Source organism: Ahaetulla prasina, unplaced genomic scaffold, assembly GCF_028640845.1.
Source record: "Ahaetulla prasina isolate Xishuangbanna unplaced genomic scaffold, ASM2864084v1 Contig82, whole genome shotgun sequence".
Classification (NCBI taxonomy): domain Eukaryota; kingdom Metazoa; phylum Chordata; class Lepidosauria; order Squamata; family Colubridae; genus Ahaetulla; species Ahaetulla prasina.
The window spans coordinates 1-21,189 of NW_026682553.1; the positions used below are offsets into that span (position 1 = coordinate 1).

A 21,189-nucleotide genomic window follows, 5' to 3' on the forward strand; every position below is an offset into this window, starting at 1 on the left:
GAATACTGCATTCAGTTTTGGTCGCCACGATGTAAAAAAGATGTTGAGACTCTAAAAAGAGTGCAGAGAAGAGCAACAAAGATGATTAGGGGACTGGAGGCTAAAACTTATGAAGAACGGTTGCAAGAACTGGGTATGTCTAGTTTAATGAAAAGGAGGACTAGGGGAGACATGATAGCAGTATTCCAATATCTCAGGGGCTGCCACAAAGAAGAGGGAGTCAAACTATTCTCCAAGGCACCTGAGGGTAGAACAAGAAGCAATGGGTGGAAACTAATCAAGGAGAGAAGCAACCTAGGAGAAATTTCCTGACGGTTAGAACAATTAATCAGTGGAACAATTTGCCTGCAGAAGTTGTAAATGCTCCAACACTGGAAATTTTTAAGAAAATGTTGGATAGCCATTTGTCTGAAATGGTGTAGGGTTTCCTGCCTGGGCAGGGGGTTGGACTAGAAGACCTCCAAGATCCCTTCCAACTCTGATGATGATGATATTATTATTATTATTATTATTATTATTATTATTATTATTATTATTATTATTATTATTATTATTATTATTATTATTATTATTACTATTATTATTATTATTATTATTATTATTATTATTATTATTATTATTATTATTATTATTATTATTATTATTATTATTATTATTACTACTACTATTATTATTATTACACTTGGCTTGGCCTGTTTGGTGATCCAAGCCTCCCCGTTCTGTCTCTTCTCTAGCTCTGCCAAAGCCATCCATTGTATGGCACCAAGTTCAAGATGCGATGGAAAAGCACCAGCTTCAGTGCTCCACCCAGGAGGAATATGCAGGCAGCTGGTTCTCCTTATACATGGGAGACGGTCAGAAGCTGGTAGCTCAAAAGAAAGCTTTGCCAACAGAATCTACTGCCACCTTTGAGGTCCATGAGGTTGGCCCAGATGAGCAATTCCATTGTAGCTATGAAATCTGGGAGGCTGGGAGGACAATCCGCTCTCCACTCAGCCAGCCTGCAAACATTACAGAAGGTGAGTATTAAGCTGAATCTATCTTCTCCCTCCCTCCCTCCCTCCCTCCCTCCCTCCATCTTACAAGTCAAGAACTACCCGTACATCCTATAGTTCTCCACTGCAGAAAGCCAAAAAATTGGTCTCTATGAACCTTGTTTTATTTGCTATTCTCTTCAGTCAAAGGTAATTTACCAAGCTTAAAAAAATCCAAAGCTTAAAAAAAAAGAAAGGAAGAAAGAAAGAATTGCATCCCTTCTTTTTATTTTGAAAAGCAACAATACATTTCAATCAGGGGTGAAATCTAAACATTTTCCCTACTGGTTCTGTAGGTGTGGCTTGGTGGGTGGGTGTATCCTGTGACCAAGTGGGCGTGGCCAACTCAATGTCACTCACAGCCATGCCCACTCAGTCACAACCCCCCCAAGCCACGCCCACAGAACCCAGTAGGAATTTTTTAAAAATTTCTATTCTGCCTTTTCCCTTTTTGCAAGATGCCTGCAGCTGCAGCCTCTCCGCCCACTTGCCACCCGCTTGCCACCTGTTCGCCCTTTACCTTGGGTCGAGGGCCAGGGCCCAGGGATATACCATTCCCCGAGGCCCGGAGCTTCCGCTGCCTGCTTGCTGCCTGCCTCAACCGGGTCAGGGAATTTCTCATTCCCCAATTCTGGCCTTTTCCGAACTGCCGCCCACTCGCTGCCCACTTGCCCTTCGCCGGTCAGGGGCCGGGGCCCAGGGATCCCCCATTCCCTGAGGCCCTGGAGTTGCCACCTGCTCGCAGCCTGCCTCAACTGGGTCGGGGAATGCACCATTCCCCGACACAAGCCTTACCCCGGAGCCGTCGCCTGCTCTCCCTTTGCCACGCGGCATGTACCTTCCTCCAGTGGCTGGCTGCTGGGAAAGGTAAGCGTCCGAACGTTACCGGAGCAGCTCTTCTTGAGTATGTCGCCACCATCGCCGCCTTGTTCCATGCACTGGGCGCGCAACACACACTGTTTATTTCATTCATTTATCAGTGGCAGGGTGGGTGTGCACTTCAGCAGCCGGCGCATGGAACAAGGCGGCAATGGCGGTGGCGGCATATTCAAGAAAGAGAGCAGCTGTGGACTGGTTCAGGGGCATGGCCAGCCAGCGATTGCTACCGATTTGGTGAACCAGACCTAATCTCCGCTACCTACTCACCCAATCCGGTCCAATCCGGTAGCATTTCACCCCTGATTTCAATCCTAACTAGGGATCTGTTGTTTGAAATATGTACAGACCAGATCAAATGTCAACTCTGTTCCACACTGGGGCAGGATAGAAGAGCTCCCAGAGCTGTGGAATATTTTTAATTTTAATGCTTGGAATACACTACTTGACTCTGTGGTCTCTTCTCAAAGTCCCCAAAGCTTTAACCAAAAACTGTCTACTATTGATCTCCCCCCTTTCCTAAGAGGTCTATAAGGGGCGTGCATAAGAGCACAAACGTGCCTACCGTTCCTGTCCTATTGTTTCCTTCATTATATACAATTTATATAGTTATTACATGCTTATACCCATATATATATATACTTATATGTTGTATAGATACTTCATGCTTATGCTTATGTATACTGTTATGACAAATAAATAAAATAAAAAATAAAAAAAATAAAATTACTTTCAATTGTAAAATTACTTTCAGGTTGTAAAATTACTTTCAGTTTGTAAAAATTCTTCAATTCCCATTATCCTCAGCCAGTTCCACTAAAAGATGGCTTGCCTAGGAATGCTGACTTTTAACTGCAAATATTAAAAATTGGTTTTTATCTATATTTAAAAAAAAAAAAACAATAGAAAAAGCCACTTTTTATTTAAATTAGAAAAGCTTGCTTCCAAGGAAGCAGATCTAGCTACTATTCTGAAAGGAAATATATTGTTTTTCATTCCTCCCTGCCTGGGGTGATGGCATATACCAGGCAGAGAATAATTTTTATTATGTTTTGCTTCATTTGATGCTCTGGAGCAGTGTTCCCCAACCTCAGCAGTTTTTAGATGTGTGGATTTCAACTCTCAGAAGTTGAAATCTACAGATCTTTAAATTGCTGAGGTTGAGAAACATTGCTTTAGAGCTGGAGTGTCCAACCTTGGCAATTTTAAGACTGGTGCCTTCAACTCCCAAAATTCCCCAGTCAGAATGGCTGGCTGGGGAATTCTGGGCACTGAAGCTCACAAGTCTTAAAGTTGCTGAAGTTGGGAAAGCCTGCAATGAATAGAGGGGGAGGGGCACATTATAATAACTATAATCTTGGTTATAATAATCATAATCTAACCAAAACTTGGTTAGACCTGAAGTTAAATGTAAGGCTTTTGTCTCTTCTAGTGCATTTCCTGAAGCCCTCAATTGTTGCAAGTCCCAGCACAGAAATCTCAGTGGGACAGAACTGGACACTCCATTGTTCAGCTCCCTTTTCAGGTGTCAGCTTCGTCTTCTACCAGGCCAGAGACTTCCGATATGAGGTCACTCCTCAAGGGAATGCCAACGTGGCTGAATTCTCCCTGAAGAATGTCTCAGAGGCCGATGAAGGACGGTACACGTGCTACTACCACAGCCTCACCGACCCCGTTATCTGGTCCAATGCCAGCAACCCCGTGGTGCTGAAAATCGTGGGTGAGGAAAGGCAAGGAGGTTGCATCGTGCCAAAATTAAAGCAGATGGGTCTTTTCCTGAATTGTACAATGAGTGGGGAATGGTGGCTCCATGCTGGGATTGTCTGAGACAGAGTGGTGTAGTGGTTAAAGGCATCAGGCCAGAGACTGTGAATTCTAGTCCTGGCTTAGGTATGAAACCTGGCTGGGTGGCTTTGGGCCAGTAACCAGGAGACTGTGAGCTCTAGTCCCACTTTAGGGATGAAAGCCATCTGGGTGACTTCAGACCAGTCACCAGGAGCTTGTGACTTCTAGTCCTGTCATAGGCATGAAAGCTGATAGAGTGACTTTGAACCAATTATCAGGAACTGAATTCTAGACTGGCCTTAACCATGAAAGCCAATGTTGCTTTGAGCCAGTCGCCAGGAGATTGTGAGTTCTAGTCCTGCCTTAGACACAAATCCAACAGAGTGTTTTGGGATTAGTTCTTCTCTTTCAGCTCCAGAAAGAAGAAGGCAAGGTAGGAAAAAAACACGCACTTCTGAATATATTGCTGAGTCAAAACTTAATTTAAAGGCATATTCAGAAAATGGCTGCTTTTATCCTGATTTCCCACCTAGTAAACTCCCTTTGTGAGTTTACTCTTTTGAGTCATTTAATATACAACTGCCATTTTCTGTGAGATCTTTTGTTTGAAGTAAAGAAAGGTGGCACAAGAAGGAAAAATACTAGATATTTAATTCCTGCACTATTCTCTCTCTTATTCATGTATACGTACACAAATAACACACAAACATACACAAAATTTATTTCAGAGAACTGTTTGTTCTCTTGCTTTCTTGGTCCTTTCATTTGTTCCTTTGTGTGAAAAAAGTACACGAAAAAGTTCATGTTGGACACCCTGCATTATCAGAAATTCCAATAATTTTTGTGGGAATGATTGTAAATTAATAAAACTGTCCAGCTTTTGTTTCTGAAATATGTCTGGGGCAGTAGTGGGTTGCTCCCGGTTCACCTGGGTTTGGGCGAACCAGTAGTAATGGCAGTGGAAGGCTCTGCCCACCCTTCCACAAGTCATCAAAAACGCTCTGCGCACACAGAAGCGCAGCGCATTACCGATAGCAAACCAGTAGCGCTGGGATTTGAAACCCACTACTGGTTTGAGGACTGAAAAAAAGGTAATAAAAAGAAAGCAGTGACACCCCCGAGTTCTTCCTTACCAGTTGAGGAGTAAGGAAGTTCCTTACCAGTTGAGGGGACAAAATGGCTGCACAATTTTACAATCCAAACCCATCATCATGTTGACTTTTTTGACCTCTTCCCCGGAGACTCCATTGCTTACTAGTTTTATTGCCCTTTACAAAATTGTTGATTTTTTTTTGCAGATGGGTCTGATGTTACCAGATATCAAGAGGTGTTGGTTGACTCTGCAGGGAAGCATCGAGTGAATTGTTCAATGCCCCCCGTAGCTGAGGGATGGTTCCATCTTTATGTTGATGGGGAGTTCTTTGCTGAAATCAGAGCGTGGCAAAATGGGACAAGCACTAGCTTTGGCCTCACAGAAGATGCCCTCAGCAAACTCAAGGGCAAACTGAGCTGCCAGTTTGTGGGGAACCAACTCAACGACACCATAAGGCAGACACAAGGTGAGCCCAGAGAGATTGAGGGCAGGAGAGACTGAGAGGGGGGTGGTGATGATGATACACCATCTTAGTAAATGAGGGTTTGCAAAGCCTTCGTCTTGAGGAGCTTACAGTCTAACCTTTGAAAAAAATACCACGGTTAAACAGGAAGTGTGGAGTCTTTGGTGCCTCTTTGAGCTTGGTTGTTTTGTTGCAGACTTATCATTACCCAACTGGGTAATATTATCACTGCAAATCCCACTCTCTTCTAGCACTGATGCTGTTATCTAGTTGCAGTATCCTTCCCCTGGAGTGGGGAGGGAATGGCGATTTTGAAGTATCCTTCCCTGGAGTGGGGAGGGAATGGGGAATTTGCAGTATCCTTCCCCTGGAGTGGGGAGGGAATGGAGATTTTGCAGTATCCTTCCCCTGCCACGCCCATCAAGCCAAACCACACCCACCAAGCCACGCCCACAGGACCGGTAGTAAAAAAAAATTGAATTTTACTACTGCTTTGAATAGTCACTAAATGAAGTGTCACATTTGCAAACCGGTAGGGAAGGTAAGTGAATCCCACCTTTGGATCACATGACCATGATTTATGATATTTTTCTGAAACAGCCCTTTATTTCTGATTTCTGGCAAAAATGTCCCTAGTGAACAATGCATTTTCTTAACTACCATTCATCATTCGCTTAATAACCACCATATTCAATTTACGAGTGCCATGATCCCTGAAAAGCTACCACAAAAAAGCTTGTAAAATTGGCCACATTCACTCGCTTAGTGACCTGCTTTAAAATTATCACAATTTAGGAACAAAATTGTGGGCTCAATTATGGTCAATTACAACTTGAGAACTATCTGTATTTCTTGATCTGGTCTGTTCAGACAAAAAGACATTTGCCAAGACATTCTCCTCTCTAGGGATCTCACTGGGTGGTGGTGGTGGGAGAAAATGGGAAATGGGGGGGGGGATGGAGCGTGTGGGACAGCCAAGGGTCCACTTATATTAAATTTTACTAGGGTGCAATTTCAGCTTTGGATAAAGTACTCTCACCAGTACTGGCAGCGCAAGCCACTAGCAATATAGTAAGAGCACTTAGACTTACATACCGCTTCACAGTGCTTTATAGCCCTCTCTAGGCGGTTTACAGAGTCAGCCTATTGGCCCCAACAATCTGGATCCTCATTTTATCCACCTCGGAAGGACAGAAGGCTGAGTCAACTTTGAGCCTGGTGAAATTTGAACTGCCAAATTATAGTCAGCCGGCAGTCAGCACAAGTAGCCTGCAATACTGGACTCTGACCATTTGGCCAGTGCTCTAGAATATAAACTGAGAACAAACTCATTCCTTACTAGCACTGATGATGTTATCTAGTTTGGGTAATGAAATGTCTGCAAGAAAACAACCAAACTCAGAGATCACTAAGAACCTCTCATGAGTGTGCCAACTCAGCCAGCTATTTGTTCAACAGTTATGGTTAAACACATCATGGCAATGATTTAATTCCGGTTATGACCAGATTACAAAAGTTTGAAGGATCAGTTGCAAATCTCCTGTTCCTTCAGGAAGATTTAATCAATTGTGCTCAAGCCAGCCAGAATGAAATTTAAATAACACTTATAATTAAAAGCTCAACCATTAAAAACTCATCAAATGCAAACAATTCGTTAAGAAAGTCAGAATGCATAATAAAGAATTTATTGTGGAAATGCTTTCCTTTTTTACAGTATATGTATGTATGCATATGTGTTTTTTTCCTTTAAAGAGTCAATTCTGCTGAGCACTGATTTTACTGCAGCCAATTCCATACGGTTTGGCCTCGGGTTCACCATCCTTGTTGCAGCTGTGGCTTTTGTGGCTGATGCATTTTGGACTGAGAGGCATCAGGAGAACTGAGCCAGGCAGCATATCTGAATCAGCAAGATATGTGGAGTCACACAAAAACATGGCTTGAAATAGTATTTTCTGGTGACTGAATCCAATGAGAAGGTGGGTAATAATCAAGTCAACCCTCTCTCTGTCAAAGACCTTGGAGTTCTCATATCAAATAATCTAAGTGCCAAAGCCCACTGCAACTACATCGCCAAAAGGCATTAAGAGTTGTAAATCTAATCTTGCGTAGCTTCTTCTCCGGTAAGACTACACTACTAACCAGAGCATACAAAACGTTTGCTAGACCAATTCTTGAATACAGCTCATCTGTCTGGAACCCACACTGCATATCGGACATTAATACAATTGAGCATGTCCAGAAATATTTCACAAGAAGAGTCCTCCACCTCTGCTTGCAAGAAAATACCTTATGCCACCAGACTTGAAATTCTGGGCTTAGAAAATTTAGAACTACGCCGCCTTCAGTATGACCTGAGCTTAGCTCATAAAATCATCTGCTACAATGTCCTTCCTGTCAATGACTACTTCAGCTTCAACCACAACAATACATGAGCACACAATAGATTCAAACTTAAAGTTAACCACTCCAATCTCGATTGCAGAAAATATGACTTCAGTAACAGAGTTGTTAATGCCTTGAATGCACTACCAGACTCTGTGGTCTCATCTCCAAACTCCCAAAACTTTAACCTAAGACTGTCTACTGTTGACCTCACCCCATTCCTAAGAGGTCTGTAAGGGGCATGCATAAGAGCACGAGCGTGCCTACCATTCCTGTCCTTATGTTCCCTTTAGTTATATTCATTTTATGTTTTCAGTCTATGCTTATATATATTATCTAATGTGTATTTGATGAAATAAATAAATAAATATCTGAAAACAGATTGAAGCTTTCATTACCCAAAACCGTTTATCAAAAAGTCTTATCGAACTTTGAAAAGTGGTTGCAAGTCCTTCTTTTAGCACCGTTGTAACTTGGAACAGCCCCTGAATGAATGGTCTTAAAGGAGTATCTTTATCATAAAAACAATATCATCGAATGATCTTTATGTCATTTCAAGAAATTACTCTTAGTAATTTCATCCATTTTCATCTTAAAAAGAATACTTCGGAACATCCTGATTGCAGAAAATATGACTTCTGTAACAGAGTTATTAATGCTTGGAACACATTACCTGACTCTGTGGTCTCTTCTCAAAATCCCAAAATCTTTAACCAAAAACTCTCTACTATTGACCTCACCCCATTCATAAGAGGTCTGTAAGGGGCATGCATAAGAGCACAAGCGTGCCTACCGTTCCTGTCCTATTGTTTCTTTTCGTTATATCCAATTAATATAGTTATTACATACTTATGCTCATATATATGCTTATATATTATATAGTTATTTCATGTTAATGCTTATATATACTGTTATAACAAAATAAATAAATAAAAATAAATAAATCTTCAGATGTATTTTAGCACATGTGGCAACCATTAAGTCAATTTAAATTTAACTTGTCCTGATGTGATGGGTAATGGATTCATGCGTCATTACCCAAAGAAAAGCAGCTTTTATCCAATTTGGGATAGTTTGCACAGATTTAGGAAGCTTTCTACTGCTGTAGAGGCTGGTATTCATATCTACGATAAAAGATACCTTTATTTTGTTTATGTATTTGTCTTATCTATGAAAGATTGGAGGTAAATCAGAGTTTTTTAGAGAATTATTGCAGTAACCAGAATATTGTCAGAGCAGTCTTCATCTTACTCTCTTACTTCTGGGTAGCTGTATTGAGATGAACAAATTTCCCTGAGACAGGAATTTTGTTCAACTTTGTGGGCACTTGTTAAAAAATATGGAAGGTCGACTCAAAAATACTGTAGGTAGTTGTGTTATCTGTGGAAGAAAATTACAGTATATGATATTTCTCCCAGGGTAATAGGAGCATAGAATCTCACTGATTGGCTGAATGATTGGGAGTAGAAGAGCGGCTTCAAACCTTAGAAACAAGTAGCATCTCCATTTGGCCCTTGCAGCTTGGAATTCTGGAATTTTGCAGTCCAACCCTCTATAAAGATTTCCATTTCTTGAGGGGCTGCTATAGAGAGAAGGCAACCTATTTTCCAAAACACCTGAAGGCCAGACAAGGGATAATGGATGGAAACTGATCAAGGAGAGATTCAACCTAGAAATAAGGAGATATTTTTTGACAGTGAGAATAATCAATCAATAGAACAGAAGTTGCCTTCAGAGGTTGTGGGTGCTTCATCACTGGAAGCTTTCAAGAAGAGACTGGACTGCCATCTGTCGGAAATGTGATGTATCGCCCCTTCGCTAAACTGGGCAAGTGCGTAATGCATCCAGCCCCCAGGATGGGAACCCTGGTGTAGGGTCTCCTACTTGAGCAGGGATTGACTAGATGAGGGTCTCAATATTGGTCCTTTAAGACTTGTGGACTTCTCCCAGAGTCCCTCAGCCAGCAAAACTGGCTGAGGAACTCTGGGAGTTGAATCCACAAGTCTTAAAGGACCAAGGTTGAGACCCCTGACTAGATGACCTACAACGTCCCTTCCAGCTCTGTTATTCTGTTATTCTATTACTATTCCTACCACCTGTACCTGGCAATATAAACTAAAAATGCATCCTCATAGGGAACGGGTTAAAAAACTGGGAAGACGAAATAGGGGAAATCCACAAATCCCATGTCCCATTTCTTTTTCTCTACTGACACATCAGAACTGGTTTAATAAGTAATTCAGTAAGTAATAGAACCTTCAGAGGCTTCTATTACCAACAAGTCCTGAGTTGGTGCTAATTAGTATTTCCAGACCTAAACAGATGTTCCTGTGGCTGTTGGAAGAAACTGAATTCTTGGAAAGAGACTTCTCACATTGAAAATGATGAGCATGCGGATGTCCACAGGATGTGTATATTTATGAAGAAGATGGTTGCAATGTGCAATCAAGCCTTGACATGTTTTTCTATATGCCAAAAGGCATGGGAAAAAAAGGCAGGGCCTCAATTGTGTGGTTGCTGCCATCATCTTGACTTTTTTGACCCTTTGATACCCATGGATTGTACATCATTTGCACAACAATATCGCAATGCCCTTGACACCACTTCCTGCATTGCATCTTGAATGGACATTCATGGATGAATGCTTCCCCCTTTAGCCATTTTAGCTTAGCAAATCATAAAATTGAGAGCATAGTGGTGCAGTGGTTAGAATTTAGTATTGCAGGCTACTTCTTCTGACTGTCATCTGCCTGCAATTTGGCAGTTTGAATCTCACTAGGCTCAGGGTTGACTCAGCCTTCCATCCTTCTGAGGTCGGTAAAATGAGGATCCAGATTATTGGGGGACAATATGTTGACTGTGTAAACCGCTTAGGGCTGTAAAGCACCGTGAAGTGTTATATAAATCTAAGTGCTATCGCTGTAATATACAACTGCCAGATAATTATTTAACACTAAAGTCATAGCTTAGCACAAGCCAATATATGAAAAAAAGAACACAAGGCCCATATTTTGAATATACAACAAATTAAATTAAATGCTAGCTATCCATCCTTTGTGTTAACTCATAAATCGGTCCAGTGAATGTCACCATTATATATATTTTTGGGATCTGGGGATCAGGCCAAATGATTGTCAGTATATTTACTTGTAACTAAGGAAAACATGCTTAGAAATTAGCTAAATATGTTAAAAGAAAGGGAAAGAGTGAAGTGTGTGAGAAGTCACAGGGTCTAAAACCAAAGCTGTTTAGTAAAGATTTAGGAATGTTTTCATCATTAAAGCAGAATGCTTAATTTATGCTATACTATTTTTGTTGCTGTTAGTCGCAGTCGTGTCCGAACCATCGCGACCCCATGGACGTTCCTCCAGGTCTTCTACCATCCTCTGGAGTCCATTTAAGCTGGTTGGGTGCAGAAGGGGGGGTGCCCCTTACTGAGATGTGCCCACCAGGCTTCTGTGCATTTCATCAGCCGAGGGCCCAAGGTAGGGGTGGGGGGTAGCGGTTATTATTAATGAGAGTCTAGAACCAAGGGAGGTCACTGTCCCGCAGATAGCTGAATGTGAATCTCTCCTTGTGAAGTGGGGCCACGGGATTCAGGTGGGCTTGCTGATGGCGTACCTGGCTTCCTGCTACGTGACAGCAGCCCTGCCCGAGCTATTGGAGATAATAGTCGGGCGGCGGTTGATACCGCCAGACTTATGGTTATGGGGACTTCAACCTGCCGTCTGGCGAATCCTCAAGACAGCTCGGGAGTTCATGGCTTCCATGATGGCCCTGGACCTGTCCCAGATAGTAATCGGTCCCACCCACATCGGGGGAAACACTCTGGACTTGATTTTTGTCTCGGGACAGTGGCTGAATGATCTGGAACTAGGGGACTTAATTATTAAACCTCTGTCACGGTCAGATCATTCACTCCTTCAGCTAAACTTTTAAACCGCTGCACCACACTGCAGGGAGACGGAGCTGACTCGTTGGTTCCATTCCAGGCGCCTGATGGACCTGGAGAGGTTTCTGACGGAGCTTAGGCCATTTGTACAGTATCTGTCTGATAAAATCGCTTGGATCCGGGACGAACTGGACGCTGATTGGGTAGATCCGGGTGGGATGATGGGGATGAGTCTTGTGAATACAATCTGGGCGGAGTTTGACCCTGTGACCCTTGAGGACTTGGATAGGTTATTGGGTAGGCTGAATCCCACCACATGTTTATTGGACCCGTGTCCCTCCTGGTTGGTACTGGCCACAGGGGAGGTTACGCGAGGCTGGCTCCTGGGAGTTATCAACGCTTCTTTGTTGGAGGGTGTCTTCCCCACTGCCTTAAAAGAGGCGGTGGTGAGGCCCCTCCTCAAAAAGCCTTCCCTGGATCCAGCTGTGTTGGCAAATTATCGTCCAGTCTCCAACCTTCGCTTTCTGGCAAAGGTTGTTGAGAGTGTGGTGGCATATCAGCTTCCCCAATACCTGGAGGAAACTGTCTATCTAGACCCATTCCAGTCCGGCTTCAGGCCTGGATACAGCACGGAGATGACTTTGGTCGCATTGGTGGATGATCTCTGGAGGTCTCGGGACAGGGGTTGTTCCTCTGTCCTGGTCCTTTTAGATCTCTCAGTGGCTTTTGATACCATCGACCATGGTATCCTGCTGCAACAGTTGGGGGGTTTAGGGGTGGGGGCACCGTCATCGATGGTTCTCCTCCTATCTCTCAGACTGTTCGAGACGGTGTTGGCAGGGGCAGAGGTCGACCGAGGCGCCTCACGTGTGGGGTGCCACAGGGGTTGGTTCTCTCGCCTCTTCTGTTCAACATCTATATGAAGCCGCTGGGTGAGGTTATCCGTGGTTTCGGGGTGGAGTGTCATTTGTACGCTGATGACACTCAGCTCTACATCTCCACCCCGAACCACCCAAACAAAGCCGTCGAGGTGATGTCCCGGTGCCTGGAAGCCGTGCGGGTCTGGATGGGGAAGAACAGGCTCCAGATCAATCCCTCCAAGACGGAGTGGCTGTGGATGCCGGCATCTCGATACAGTCAGCTTACTCCATCGCTGACTGTTGGGGGTGAATTATTGGCCCCCAAGGGGAAGGTGCGCAACTTGGGCGTTCTCCTGGACGACCGGCTGTCCTTAGAGGAACATCTGACGGCCGTTGCCAGGGAAGCATTTTATCAGGTTCGCCTGATCCGCCAGTTGCGTCCTTTCCTAGACCGGGAATCCCTATGCATGGTCACTCACGCCCTCGTCACTTCCCGCCTGTACTATTGCAACACTCTCTACATGGGGCTCCCCTTGAAGAGCACCAGGAGGCTCCAGCTAGTCCAGAATGCAGCCGCGCGGGTGATAGAGGGAGCACCTCGCTGCTGCCCCCATATAACACCTCTCCTGCGCGGCCTGCACTGGCTGCCGGTAGTCTTCCGGGTGCAATTCAAGGTGTTGGTTCTCACCTTTAAAGCACTCCATGGTTTAGGACCGGGTTATTTACGAGACCGCCTGCTGCCACCGATAGCCTCCCATCGACCTGTGCGCTCCCACAGGGTGGGCCTTCTCAGGGTGCCGTTGACCAAACAATGCCGGGAGAGCCTTCTCTGTGGCGACACCTGCCCGTTGGAACGAGCTGCCTCCGGGGTTGCGCCAAATCCCCGACCTCCGGACCTTCAAACGCGAACTTAAGACTTTATTGTTTCATCGTTTGGGACGGGCCTAAGCGAAATTTTAAATGAAATTTTAATGGGTTTTATTCGGTCTATGACCGTTTTAGTGTTTCGGTCTACTGTAAATTGGTTTTTAATTGGTTTTAAATATGTGTTTGTATTTTATGTTGGTTTTAACATGGCTGTAAACCGCCCTGCGTCCTTCGGGAGAAGGGTGGTATAAAAATTAAATTATAAATAAAATAAATAAATAAATAAAATAAAGCTCACGCCTACTGCTTCAGTGACTCCATCCAGCCACCTCATTTTCTGTCGTCCCCTTTTCTGACAATCACTCAACTCTTTTTTTATTTTATAAAGTGCTGCAAGCTTGGATTCAGTTTCCCCTCCCTTTGGATGTTGTCATGTCAGATCTTCAAGGTAGTTCTGTTATATCTGTCAGCTCCAATAAAGTCCTCGCGGTTACGACCCGTTTAAGCCCTGACAACAGTCAGGCAGTCCCTGATTGGTTAAGACGCGCTAGGATTAAAGCGGGAGTTTAAAGCCCTGTCATTGGTGTAGTTCCTGAGGCAGCGAGTATTTAAGAGCTGTCAAAGGGGGGTTTCGCTGTTAATGTTCCTCACACTGTTTGGGTTAGTTCAATTGTTAATAAACAGTTGTGTTCCTGCATTGCTCGGGTGGACCCTTTCTGTACCCACTTGCGACCGATATAATACTGGCGACGAAGGTGTGGGGGTCCACAGCAGTACTCCATTCCTCGTGATGGCGCTCACTTGTTCTTACCGTTCGAGCCGGCTGCTGAGACATGGGACTCATTTCTTCTGCGTTTTCAATGTTATATGCACGCCCAGGACTTTGCAGACCTGCCCCCAGCGTAGCGGCTACTTCCTGAGTCTCTGTGGGCGAGGGCGTCTTGGCGGCGCAGCCAGGGTCCTGGCCGCGCCCCAACCTGTGTTTGAAGTTCCGTGGGACGAATTGTTGGAGAAACTGAGGAACCACTATTCCCCCTCGCCGTCGCGTATAGCCCGCAGGCATGCGTTCCGGCAGCGCCTCCAACGCCCAGGGGAATCGGTAAATGACTATATTACAGCCCTACGCTCCGCCGCCCTCTACTGTGACTTTCCTCAGCTTGATGATGTCTTACTGGATCAATTGGTGGCGGGTTTGCGGTTGAGACTGCAGCGGCGGCTGCTCGCTCGTTCTGATGTCACCTTAACCACGGCGCTGGATGAGGCTCGGGCGGCGGAGATGGCTGAAGCATCGGCGGCGGAGATTCGGAAGTTCCGCCTGCCTACCGCCCCGGCCATCCCTGCACTGGCGGTCCATTATGAGGGAACTAGCCCCTCTGGCGGGCACCCTGACTCGTCGGGCGAGGACGAGGAGGTGCGCCGCCTCCAGTCGGCCCCCCGGCGACTGAAACCTCAAACCGCAAATTCTTCCCCGTCTTGTGTTGGTTGCGGAGGTGGCCATGAGAGAGCCGACTGCCGTTTCCGGAACGCCGTCTGCCGCCGCTGCGGGAAGCGGGGCCACCTGGCCCGAGTCTGCCGTGCGACTTCTATACTGGCCGATGCCCCCGGGGACCCAACCCAACGCAGGAAGCCTCCTGTCCGGGCTCCCAAACAGAGAGATGAATGTTTTGCGATCGGGCATGCCACTGCCACCCCACTCGGTAATAAAATGTACCTTACGGTAAACCTAGATGGCAAGCCCTGCAGGATGGAACTGGACACGGGCTCTTCAAAGACCTTGATCGCCTGGTCCACGTTAAAGCGGTGTTTACCTACATTTTCTACCGCCCGCCTGCGGCCATGTCCAGTCACCCTCAAGGACTATCAAGGGAGGGCTATTCCTGTCAAGGGCTGCTGCGATGTCTTCGTCAGTTATGGGGAATTCTCCGGAAATTTGCCCTTGATTGTTGTAAAAGGGGACCTGCCAACCCTGCTCGGGTTGGATTGGTTCAGGGTTTTCGGCCTGAATGTTTTGGGAGTCCATTCTCTGGGTTCAGTCTGTTATGAGAACATCACCCGAGATTTTCCTGACGTATTTAGCGAGCAGCTGGGTAAATATTCGGGTACTCCGGTGTCCTTCAGTTTAGACCCCCAGGTAACGCCTGTCCGTTTAAAAGCCAGGAGGGTGCCGTTTGCATTGAGAGCTAAGGTCGATGAGGAACTAGATAAACTTATCTCACAGGGGGTCTTGGAACCGATAGATCACTCCCCCTGGGAGACCCCTATTGTAATCTCATTAAAATCTAACGGGGCAGTTAGGATATGTGCCGATTACAAGGCAACTATTAATAAGGCTCTCCAAGCGAATCCCTACCCAGTGCCTGTAGTGCAGCATCTGCTGCACACCTTGGGTCGGGGCTCAGTCTTTCTTGAAACTTGACCTAACGCAAGCCTATCAACAATTGCCAGTCGATGAGGGTTCCGCCTTGGCACAGACTATTGTAACACACCGGGGCATTCAGATGTAATCGCCTACAGTTCGGCGTTAGTATTGCCCCGGATATTCCAGTGTCTGATGGGCGGGTGCTTCAGGGACTGGAGGGGTCGTCCGTATTTTGATGGCGTCCTCATCTCGGCTAACGACCCAGAGGACCTAGCTGTGAAACTGAGGGCCGTCTTACTCCGTTCCGGAAGGCTGGACTAACGCTAAAGAAAACAAAGTGCCAGATAGGTGTTAAGCAGGTGGAATTTCTGGGATTCCTCCTGGATTCCCAAGGAATTCGCCCTGCCCCCTCTAAGGTGGAAGCAGTTTTAAGTGCCCCAGTGCCCACCAACAAGACGGAACTTCAGGCTTTCCTGGGACTGCTAAATTTTTACGCGATTTTTCTGCCCCATAAGGCGTCCCTCGCAGAGCCTTTGCACCGGTTGCTAGATACTAACGTGCCGTGGAAGTGGGATAGGGCGGCAGCTGCATCGTTCCGGGCTGTTAAAAGCCTCCTGACGTCCCGGGCAGTCCTTGTCCAATATGACCCCCAACTCCCTGTCACTTTAGCCTGTGATGCCTCACCATTTGGCGTCGGGGCTGTGCTGAGTCATGTGTTGCCTAGTGGAGCCGAAGCACCCATCGCTTATTACTCAAGGACGCTTTCGAAGCCAGAGCGTAACTATAGCCAATTAGATAAAGAGGCCCTGGCGGCAGTGGCGGGAATCAAGAGATTCCACCACTATCTGTATGGTCGTTTCTTTTCTTTGATTACGGACCATAAGCCGCTACTTGGCCTTATCGCTGGCGATAGACCTTCGCCACAGATTTTGTCACCTAGAATGTCCCGCTGGACAGAATTCTTGGCCGCGTATAATTATAAGCTGAGCTATAGGCCAGGTAAGGAGATCGGGCATGCTGATGCCCTGAGCCGCTGCCCTCTAATTACTCCGCTCACTGACCCAGCCCCTGCAGTTCCTATATTAATGGTCGAGGAATGGCGGACACCGGTATCTGCTGCGGATATTGCGAGCCATACTGCAGAGGACCGGATCCTGGCCCAGGTCTTGGACTGGGTCCGGAGGGGTTGGCGGGAAGCCCGGTGGAAGAATTCATTCCCTTCGACGGCGACAGCATGAGTTGTCAGTCTTTAAAGGATGCCTTCTGTGGGAAGTAGGGTTGTGATTCCGTCAAACTGACAGAGGTTATATTAAAGACCCTCCATGAGGCCCATCCGGTATTGTCCGTATGAAACTACTGGCCAGGAGCTATGTTTGGTGGCGGGAGTGGACAGGGACATTGAGCTATGTGTCTCTAGTTGTCAGAGCTGTCAGCAGTCAAGGCCGGCTCCCCCGGCAGTGCCCGTTAGGGAATGGGAGATGCCCCGTGCCCCATGGTCCCGAATCCATTTGGATTTCGCGGGGCCATATTTAGGTCAGTCCTTTTTGGTGGTAGTTGATGCCTACCCCAAGTGGGTGGAGTTGGCAAACATGCCATCTACCACGGCGGAAGCCACTATTAGGTTCCTGGAGCGGTTGTTCGTCACGCACGGGTTGCCCGACCTCGTGGTGACCGACAACGGGCCGCAATTACATCGGCACCTTTCCAGATGTTTTGGCTAGGCATGGCATTAGCCATGCGCCCGCAACCCGTTCCACCCGGCGTGACGGCGGGCTGAACGGGCCGTTCGATCTGCAAAAGAGGCGTTAGCCCGCCTGGGGCCCTCAAATTGGCATCACCGCATCTGCCAGTACTTACTGGCACAACATACCACCCCAGACCCTGTTACCTACCTAAGCCCGGCCAAAATGCTAATGGGACGGCTCGACTTCTTGGACCGATTGCATCCCCAATTTGACTCTGGCTATACACGGGACTATGAAGAAATAAGTAGGGCATTTGACATGGGGGCCCAGGTATTTGCCCAGAACTTCGGGGCCGCCCCCAAGTGGGTGCCCGGCGTGATTACCCGCATAACCGGACCCTATTCTTACAGGGTCCGGCTGGCCGATGGAAGAGAATGGCGATGTCATGTAAACCAGTTGAGACGACGAGTCCCGAGCACGGAGGAATTACACCACGAACAACTAGTTCCAACTGCTAGGCCGGATACCCCTACGGCCTTTTATGACAATACTGAATCCTCGGCAAAGGCCAGCCGCCCGAGTCAGGGACCTGGAGAGGGACACCAACCCTCAAACCGCAGAGCGATCTCGCCGGAACACGTACCTGGGTCTCCGGAAGTTCCCGCGCTGAGTAGTCCTTCCCTTGGGGCGGAGTCTTCATCTTGGTAGTCCAGAAAAGGCCTCGCCTAATCCTTCTGCAAAGGGGAATCGTCCTTGGTAGCAAGTCCGCCCATATCCTCCCACTCCTGTGGCAACATCATCCGCCCAGGAGCTTAGGAGATCAGGGCGGGCGAGCGCCCAGCGTATTTAGATGACTACGCATGCGCGATCCAAGAGGAGGAGTGTTATATCTGTCAGCTCAATAAAGTCCTCATGTTACGACCCGTTTAAGCCCTGACAACAGTCAGGCAGTCCCTGATTGGTTAAGACGCGCTAGGATTAAAGCGGGAGTTTAAAGCCCTGTCATTGGTGTAGTTCCTGAGGCAGCGAGTATTTAAGAGCTGTCAAAGGGGGGTTTCGCTGTTAATGTTCCTCACACTGTTTGGGTTAGTTCAATTGTTAATAAACAGTTGTGTTCCTGCATTGCTCGGGTGGACCCTTTCTGTACCCACTTGCGACCGATATAATAAGTTCAACCTACAGTGAGGAAAGTTTCTGTCCAAAACGTATATTTCACTTTCATACAATTACACGAAAATCAAGTTCTTAATATATGCTACGCCACAGTTCCTTTTAATAATTATTTCATAAACTATAATTGACTAGATTCAACTAAGCTAAGCTCGAACCAAACTTGTAATAATTAAACATACCGGTTTGTACCTAAGAGAAAAATATGTCTTTAATAATGCTAATACCCATGGATAGCAAGGACAATTGATCACAATGGTTGCTGATAAAAATGCAAAATGTATACAATATTTTCAATCCCTAATGTTAGTTGCAAAGCCATGTCCGACCCATCGCAACCCCATGGACAACAGTCCTCCAGGCCCTCCTATCCTCCACCTCCCTACCGAGCCCATCCAAGCTCACGCCTACTGCTTCAGTGACTCCATCCAGCCACCTCATTCTCTGCCGTCCCTTTCTTCTTTTCCCTCAATCTTTCCCAGCATTAGGCTCTTCTCCAGTGAGTCCTTCCTTCTCATTAGGTGGCCAAAGTATTTCAGTTTCATCTTCAGGATCTGGCCTTCTAAAGAGCAGTCAGGGTTGATCTCCTCTAGGACCGACTTGTTTGTTCCCTTGCAGTCCAAGGGACTCACAGTCTTCTCCAGCACCAGAGTTCAAAGGTCTCAATTCTTTGGCGCTCAGCCTTTCTTATGGTCCAACTTTCACAGCCATACATTGCAACTGGGAAAACCATAGCCTTGACTATATATTTTGTTGGCAGGGTGATGTTTCTGCTTTTAGTCGTTGTCTAGATTTGCCATAGCTTTCCTCCCAGGAGCAAGTGTCTTTTAATTTCTTGGCTGCAGTCCCCATCTGCAGTGATCTTGGAGCCCAGGAAAATAAAATCTGTCACTACCTCCATTTCTTCCCATCTATCTGCCAGGAATTGAGAGGGCGGATGCCATGATCTTAGTTTTCTTAATGTTGAGTTTCAAGCCAGCTTTTGCACTCTCCTCCTTTACTCGCATCAAGAGGCTTTTTAGTTCTTCTTTGGTTTCTGCCATTAGAGTGATATCATCTGCATATCTGAGATTGTTGATATTTCTCCTGACAATCTTAATTCCAACTTTTGATTCATCTAGCTCCACCTTTGTCATGATTTTCTCTGCATATAAGTTAAATAGGCAGGGCGATAGTACACAGCCTTGCCGTACTCCTTTCCCAATTTTGAACCAATCAGTGATTCCGTGTCCAGTTCTCACTGTTACTTCTTGGGCTGCATATAGGTTTATCAAGAGACAAATAAGATGGTCTGGTAGACCCATCTCGTTAAGAACTTGCCACAATTTGTTGTGATCCACACAATCAAAGGCTTTAGCATAGTCAATGAAGCAGAAGTAGATATTTTTCTGGAACTTCCTAGCTTTCTCCATGATCCAGCATATTGACAGTTTGATCTCCAGTTCCTCTGCCTCTTTGAAATCCTGCCTGTACTTCTGGTAGTTCTCAATCCACATACTGCTGGAGCCTAGCTTGTAGGATTTTAAGCATAATCTTACTAGCATGTGAAATGAGTGCAATGGTGCGGTAGTTTGAACATTCTTTGGCATTGCCTTTCTTTGGAATTGGAATGTAAACTGACATTTTCCAATCCTGTGGCCACTGCTGAGTTTTCCAAATTTGCTGACAAATTGAGTGTAGCACTTTTACTGCATCATCTTTTAAGATTTTGAATAGCTCAGCTGGAATACTGTCACCTCCACTAGCTCTGTTGTTGCTCAGACTTCCTAAGGCCCATTTGACTTCACATTCTAGGATGTCTGGCTCAAGGTCAGTGACCACCCCATCGTGGTTATCAGGGATGTTAAGCTTGTTCTTGTATAGTTCTTCTGTGTAATTTTGCTACCTCTTCTTAATCTCTTCTGCCTCTCTTAGGTCCCTGCCACTTTGGTACTTCATCTTTGCATGAAACGTTCCCTTCATATCTCCAATTTTCTTGAAGAGATCTCTGGTCCTCCCTATTCTATTGTTTTCTTCTATTTCTTTGCACTGTTCATTTAAGAATGTATTCTTATCTCTTGTAGCTATTCTCTGGAATTCTGCATTCAACTGGGTGTATCTTTCTCTTTCTCCCTTGCCTTTCGCTTCCCTTCTTTCCTCAGCTATTTGCAGAGCTTCCTCAGACAGCCATTTTGCTTTCTTGCATTTCTTTTTCTTTGGAATGGTTTTAGTTGCTACCTCTTGTACAATGTTGCGAACCTCCATCCATAGTTCTTCAGGAACTCTGTCTATCAGATCTAATTCCTTAAATCTATTTGTCACCTCTACTGTATATTCATCAGATTTAGTTCAAAGCTGAGTGGCCTGGGACTTTTCCCTACTTTCTTCAATTTAAGCCTAAATTTTGCAAGGAGGAGCTCATGATCTGAGCCACAGTCAACTCCTGGTCTTTTTTTTTACTGACTGTATAGAACTTCTCCATCTTTGGCTGCAGAGCACATAGTCAATCAGACTCAATCTGATTTCTGTGTTGACCGTCTGGTGATGTCCATGTGTAGAGTCATCTCTTGGGTTGTTGGAAAAGAGTGTTTGCTATAACCATCGTATTATCTTGACAGAATTCTATCAGCCTGTGCCCTGCTTCATTTTGTACTCCAAGGCCAAACTTGCCTGTTATTCTGGTTATCTTTTGACTTCCTACTTTAGCATTCCAATCTCCCATGATGATAAGGACATCATTTTTT

General features: G+C 45.8%; 1 protein-coding gene across 1 annotated transcript; it reads left to right on the forward strand.

The window, feature by feature from the left end:
- Window positions 1–778: 778 nt before the first annotated feature.
- Window positions 779–5,127, forward strand: LOC131187393 (platelet glycoprotein VI-like; the record flags this gene model as incomplete). The annotated part of the gene is made up of 3 exons (XM_058161622.1): window positions 779–1,019; window positions 3,343–3,630; window positions 4,994–5,127. Coding segments are annotated over exons 1-3 (663 nt in total), but the record flags the coding sequence as incomplete, so codon positions are not given.
- Between the last annotated feature and the right edge of the window lie 16,062 nt (window positions 5,128–21,189).